Source organism: Apium graveolens, chromosome 5 (assembly GCF_009905375.1).
Source record: "Apium graveolens cultivar Ventura chromosome 5, ASM990537v1, whole genome shotgun sequence".
NCBI lineage: Eukaryota > Viridiplantae > Streptophyta > Magnoliopsida > Apiales > Apiaceae > Apium > Apium graveolens.
In genome coordinates this window covers 18,447,824-18,455,072 of record NC_133651.1, presented here as the reverse complement: position 1 = coordinate 18,455,072, position 7,249 = coordinate 18,447,824, and the positions used below count along the sequence as shown (strand labels likewise).

General features: G+C 35.1%; 1 protein-coding gene across 2 annotated transcripts; it reads right to left on the bottom strand.

Annotated features, from left to right (window-relative positions):
* Window positions 1–3,752: 3,752 nt before the first annotated feature.
* On the bottom strand, window positions 3,753–6,747 carry LOC141661605 (uncharacterized). Of its 2 annotated transcripts, none has more exons than XM_074468611.1 (6): window positions 6,641–6,747; window positions 6,331–6,534; window positions 5,912–6,199; window positions 5,750–5,827; window positions 5,416–5,638; window positions 3,753–4,021 (listed from the first exon to the last, which is right to left on the bottom strand). In XM_074468611.1, the coding sequence occupies exons 1-6, from the start codon at window positions 6,731–6,733 to the stop codon at window positions 3,960–3,962; spliced, it is 948 nt and encodes a 315-aa protein (XP_074324712.1). In that variant the 5' UTR covers window positions 6,734–6,747; the 3' UTR covers window positions 3,753–3,959. The 2 variants fall into 2 exon arrangements, with proteins under 2 accessions (XP_074324712.1, XP_074324713.1); XM_074468612.1 differs by lacking the exon at window positions 3,753–4,021 and adding an exon at window positions 4,211–4,254.
* Window positions 6,748–7,249: the final 502 nt, after the last annotated feature.

Sequence of the window (7,249 nt, the reverse complement as noted above, 5' to 3'; positions counted from 1 at the left end):
CGATTGTACATCATCGCTTTCATTTTCTTCGATTGGAGTCTCGATTCGAGTCTCCTTACGTTTCCTTCTTCTAGATTCTTGATGGTATGTGTGTATAGGTGTATGTAATGTCCTAATTTTGAAGAACCAACTTCTTCTAGATTCTTGCTTGTATGTGTGTCAGCATGTTCTCTAATAAAATGGTACCTTACATCAATGTGCTTTGTTCTAGAATGATTAACTGGATTATCCATAATAGATATAGCACTAGTATTGTCACACATAATTAGAATTTTGTGTAGCACTAGGCCATAATCCATTAGCTGATTTCTAATCCAAAGCACTTGAGTACAACAACTTCCAGCAGCTATGTATTCATCCTCGGCTGTGAAAGTTGACACAGATTGTTGTTTCTTGCTATACCGAGATACAAGTCTTTGTCCAAGAAACTGACAGCTTCCACTAGTGCTCTTTCTGTCAACCCTGCATCCAGCAAAATATGCATCTCTGTATCCAACAGTTTCAAAACTTATTCCCTTAAGATACCATAATCCCAAGTTTGGAGTCCCCTTTAGATATTTGAAAATTATCTTCACAGCCATCAAATGTGTTTCTTTTGGATTGGCTTGAAATCTTGCACATCAACATGTTGCAAATACGATGTCTGGTCTACTTGCAGTTAAGTACAACAAAGATCCAATGATTCCACTCCAACCTGAAATGTCTACACTTTTTCCTTTTTTAACTTCATCCAACTTGGTAGATGTAGACATAGGTGTAGATGCAGGTGAACAATCAACCATACCAAACTTCTTTAACAAATACTTGACATACTTAGTTTGGCTGATGAAGATTCCATCACTTCTTTGACTGACTTAAAGTCCAAGAAAGTAACTCAATTCTCCCATCATACTCATTTCATATTCACTCTATATAAGCTTAGAGAATCTTTGACAACGCTTTTTATTTGTAGAACCAAAGAAAATATCATCCACATAGATCTGAATTAGGATCATATAATTACCATGATACTTGTAGAAGAGAGTCTTGTCAGTAGTATCTCTAATTAATCCATGTTTAATCAAAAATTCTGACTGTGTGTCATACCAAGCTCTAGGTGCTTGTTTTAGTCCATAGAGAGCCTTGAGTAACTTGTATACAAAATTTGGAAATTCTGAATCTTCAAATCCAGGTGGTTGTTACATATAAACTTCTTCTTCCAACTCACCATTAAGGAATGCACTCTTCACATCCATTTGATACACCTTGAAATTGGAGTGTGCAGCAAATGCAAGAAAGATCCTTATTGCTTCAAGTCTTGCAACTGGAGCAAAAGTTTCATCATAGTCAACTTGCTTCTGAGGTCCTTTATTCTTTTGTTCCATAACTTGAATAACTGGAACTTGATTATCTTGCTCATCTTCACTTTCTTCTCTGTCATGTACAGTCAAAGCACTGGAACCATCAACAACATGTCCATGGTGTGCTTTCAATGACTTTCTTTGCAGCATCTCAAGTTCATAAGTTTTCAAGATTCCATATAGAACTTCCAAAGTCATTCTGCTTAGATCTCTTCCTTCTCTAGTAGCTGATATTTTCTGTTCAAGATGGTCAGGAAGAGCTAGCAGGAACTTTAGGTTAACCTCCTCATTCTCATAATATTTATCATGTAGCTGCAAGTCATTTATCAACTTATTGAATCTCTCAAAAATTTCAGTAATTCCTTCTTTTGATTTAGCCATAAAACCCTCATACTGAGATACCAAAATCTTTCTTTGGTTGACCTAACTTCCTCTGTTCTTTTATATAGAGATTCTATCTTCTCCCAGATCTGTTTGGCTGTCACAGTTGACAATTTTATTGTACATTACATTATCAAGTGACTCTATTAAAATCAGCTTCAATCCACTATCCAAAGAGACTTTCTCCTTTTCAGGTTCAGTGTACTGTGAGGGATTCTTAGGAGTATAATGAGCTGGAATGACCATGTATCCATCTGTAGATTCCCCAACTCTTTCCATGGGGGTGAGAGGGCCATTCTTAAGAATCTGAACATATAGTGGATTGGCAATCCTTATAAACAGCATCATTTTCTTTTTCCATAATGTATAGTTAGATCTGTCAAAGATAGGGATTTTGATCTGTCAAAGGGCCATTCTTCCAAGATCTTTAATCTGTTTGTTTTCAGATTTTGCTCTGATACCACTTGTTAGGTAATAAATACAACACAGAGGGGGGTGAATGTGTTTTTGGATATTTTAAACTTTTAAACTGTTATGGATATGGTGAACAAAGTAATCTAATTTGTAGAGATAAAATAGTTGAACAGAAATGATAAAACATGCACATAAACACACTATCTTCAAAATTCACTTAATTTTATATTAAAATCAAGTATTTATTGCTACAAATTTATGGGTTCTTTGTTGATAAAGAACTCAGCTTCCATCTTGAGAGAGTTACAAGAAATTCTAGATTTGTTCGTTACAACTTCAAACAAAGCATCCGGTGTTTACTTTATAAAACTGTAAACACAGGTTTTACACAACATGCAATAGCATGTACTAAACCCTACTTTAAGTTTTCTAAAGCTTTCCATTTTTGGCTTAGTATATCTTTGCAAATCGTGCATGTCTGTGACTTTTCTTTTTCAGTTAATCTTGGCATTTGATCTTGTACTCTTCAAGCTGCTTTTGTAGACTTTTCAAATCAGTGATTGATTTATTTGTTGATTGATAATCTTGGATATTTAACTGGTCTGCATTATGTACTTGAAGCTAATATCGAGATCTCTAGTTTTTTATATCGAGGTTAATATAGGTTACTTCTCGATATCTCCAATCTTCACATTTTCAATTTGACTTATCGATATCTTTGAATTCTCTATTGCAGAAATGACTTGTCAATATCTCCAATCTTCATATCTTTAATTTGACTTGTCGATATCTCTGAAACTTCTCTATAAGCTAATTTTGACTTGTCGATAAGTCATTCTGGAGTTCTCGAATGACTTCTCTATATGACTTGATCTGTGACTTGTAGATTTCTTGACTTAGAATGTTTTTCCCAAAACAGATTTATTCAACTTCAAGTTTCTTAACACTTTCTCTAAGGCATGATCTTCATGATCTTATTCCATAATTTATTCTTAGGCTTAAGGATGTTTACAGAAAAATGCTCCAGTCTAATTTATTTACACTTTTACAGACTCAAGTAATACAATACAAAATGCAAATTTAGATTATCATATGGATAATTCTTAGAGCTGTCAATTTGACTTAGTTTTGTTATAGTACAGGCATGTCTTGTACAACACGAGAAATTTCCACCCACTTTTTCAACTAATTTTTTAAAAGTGTAGGAAATTTCCCGCTATTTAAATATCAAATTTGACCGAAATCGGTTGAATTTAAGATTGTCAAAAAAATAGACTATCGGTATAATTTCCCCCATTTTTTTGATAAAGCTAAACTCGACCCCGTAAATACAACCGTATATAAATACGACCGTCTATGGTTGAATTTAGCCGTGTCTCTAAATTCAAGCGAAAGTGGTTGAATTTGATCCCGGTTATATTTGTGCAATTATATTTAGCCTTATTTTTTGTAATGACCCCGAGTCCCCATGTCCACCTTTCTCCTCCCGCTACCCAGAAAGTTGGCAAAGCCAATATTAGGGCCATCACTTTCATTCTATGCTGACCCCGGCCACATATGATATTCTAATTGAAATCGTAATTATACTAAGATCGGAAGAGTGTTTGAGAATAAAGAATGGGTCAATTCAATTTCTTCATGTTTGTGTAAAACAATTGGTGATACATCTACTTTCATTTCAGCATTACTAAAAGGCGCTCCTGTCCGAAAATTTCCCGGTTTCTATGGTAGTTTTCATAGAGGACCCGCAACCAATTATACAAATGACAAAAAGATACTGTATTTGATACATATATGGCTGGAAAGCAACTGCTAGCACATTGATTACGGCGGTGTATTCTGCACGACTGCATCTGTTGGTTTGCAGCAGGCTTCCGAATTGACCCCTGTTAAAGGGAATATGCATATCAAGAACTGTTACAGTTGAAATAAAAGCAAACAAAATCTACTTAATGTGCCTAACAAGTCATTTTATACTATGATCATATGTATCCTAAACCTCCCAACAAGTGTAACTCACAATGCTGGACTTTCATATCTCAGCAACACAAAACGAGGGTTTCGCTCGTTATAGGACTTGACCAGACATCTCATGACACGAGCTGGCGACATGCAGCACCTGCATGAAAGTAAGTACCATCCCATTAAGGACATATTTTGTTGTTCATATGTCAAGGGCCGGTAAGGTTTTGGGGATTGTATCGAATTAAACCACATGCTCCCCCGCTTGTGCAGGCCCAATTCCTTTGAGTTTCGGTCTTGCGACCGTCTCCCCAGGCGGAGTGTTTCACGCGTTAGTTGGGCCCTTGATCACCATAGACCAAGGGCGAACACTCATCTAAACGAATCTTGTCGGCAATCAAGAAAAATACACTTTCGTTTGAAGGGCGCGAACCCGAAGAAATACAACTTGGTGCTGCTTATAGCAAGAATTATTACCCAATGAGGCTGGTGCCTTCGAACAGCTTACATGCGGTTCTTCCTTGATGCAACTTACAACAGGTGCAGTCCAAACAGAAGACTGGGAGTCCCACCCATCTTCCTTGATAGTTCACTTTTACTAGTACAATGAATTTTTGCAATATTACCATTACCATGCCAGTTCCCATCAGATTGCTCACTATGTCTGCTGGTACTTGCACTCTCAGTCCACAATATATCAGAGTTGTGTAATTTACTATCAGGGGGTACTCCAACTTCTTGAGCCATGATTATAGAGGACTACATTATTTCGGTATTGAACATACCTATAAATTAAGATAGCATACCACTTTCCCTATCATATACGTACACTAAATTTAATAAATATACTATCTCATAAGCCAAAAAATAAAGCAATCTTAAAATATTCAAGTTCCCAACTTCTCCGCGATAAACTTTATAATACAAGCAGTGTTCCAAGATTTTTGTCATAACTCCAACTATATATAACACAAAGCAATACTCATATACTGTATGTTTACAAAATTGAGACTCGTGAATCCGGTGACAAGCAAATAATATACCAGTAGTGAGTAAGGAGGGGGTTTAACAAGACATTTTGATTATGAACAAAAGGTCAAAATCCAACAACATATTCACATTTCATATGAACAACCAAATCCTTGATTTCCGTAGTATCTTCTAATCTATTTATATATACCAATAAAAGCAGAAAATTTAACATTTCACAGGTGTAACATTTTAAAGTCTATACAGAAGTCAATTGAGGAAACAAGAACTAGGAAACCACGTCATCATGTTAAATTGAAAAATTAGATTCATTACAGGAGGAAGTTACCTGCAATCACTCGTGCTTCTGACCTCAACTCTATAGTTGTAGTCGGAAAGAGGGTAGGCATGCATATATTTGTCTCGAAGGTTTTAACACTTTTCCTATCAGTCTCAGCAAGCAGGGAAGCTTCAAAAGTGATAAGGTAACTTGGAACCATGGAATCAAGTTTTACTAGCTCGAGAACTTTGAGCGACTCAATGTCATGCTTTGCAACAACAAATTGATCCAACTGTTTGTGTAATTTCAAAAAGATTCTTCAGAGAATAACAAATAATGTGATTTTTTTATTAAAAAAAAAGAAAAAAAATTATTTAGGTACAGTAAAGAATGAAAGACGGACCACGAAGACGTCATGGCTAACAAGAGCAAACTGGGAGAGATAACGGGCTAAACAGTATTGAGAATCCAATTCTGAGTCCTGCAGTGATCAGACATTCAGATATATGAATCGTAAAAGGAAAGTAAAGTCAAGGGCCAAACTTAAAAGGAATTGTAAACATACAATGGCATAGGTATTGATGACTCGAGAGAGGAGGGCGCGTTCTTCAACGACTTGAGCAATGTGATCCAAATCAGGAGGCTGGGAGTTGTTGGACGGTTTGTAATCAGGTTTGATCCTAACAAACAAAATCTGAATCTTGGGACATGGATGGTAAAAAACAAGTATTTTTGTTTGGAAGGTAACGGAACCCCCCGAATTCGTTTCAGCTTCAAAAGTAACATAGTTAGTGTAAGCCGGTGTGTTTTGTGCTGTTGCCATGAGGACTTTAACAACACAAAAATGTGTACCCTGTAGGTATGCATGATAACAAAATGAGTAACTAAGAAGTAATTATATAAAAAGAAATTGCATGGTATCTAAAAAGATATCAATATTGGTGAAAATAGTACATGATTATCCAAAAAAATAAACATGCATACCATCCTTATGTTATAAAAGGCCATAGCCAACCTAGAGTAACAAAGTAGTTGGACAACTTCGACGGGTTCACAATTCTTGGAATCGGATCGTGCTATATCGTAAACTTTAGCGACAAATGAACCACCGGTATAAAACTGTAAGCGATCACCAGGAGATTGTGGATAGTGTACCCAAGGTACAGGATAGTCTCCTAGCTCAAAATTCTACAATACATACAAAAATACAATATAATGATAGCCAGATGAATTATAAATACAAACACAAAAATAACAGTAAATTAAACGATAGAGGGATGATAAATTCACATACTTCGCTCCTCTTCAGATCTTTTGAGTAAGTACCGCTATCATTATCATCCTCTAATTTACGCTTCCCTTTATCGGAAGATTCATTCTTTTTCATCCCTGCAGCGTCAAACCCTAATTCTCTTCCTCACATACTGAGTCAAATCGATTTAAATAGTTTTACGTTTACCCCGATTTTCCTTTTTTCTTTTCTTTCATTTACTTTCTTTTTCAATATTTACACTTGGACAACATTTTGCAAAGAACGATCGATTTTATTTTATTTGGCAATCTCATAAATATTATCAAAATTTTACTTCACAAGATATAAAATTTTATTTTAACTTAAAATATTAATCATATATAGTTTTATAAAAAAAAATTAACACATAATAGTAAAAATAACACTAGGATATAATGAATCACATAATTTTGTTGTCTCCGGCACAATGCGTTTTAAAAACGAAATTGTCATATTATTGTTTTTGCCAATTTTACCAATAAAATGATTGCTTTGGCATTTTTTTCCCCATTTTAATACACTTAGGGGTGTATTCAATTAAGATTTTGAAGGATCGATAATAATTCATGGATTTTACAAGATTTTCGTTGATTTTAAAAGTTTGCGGATTTT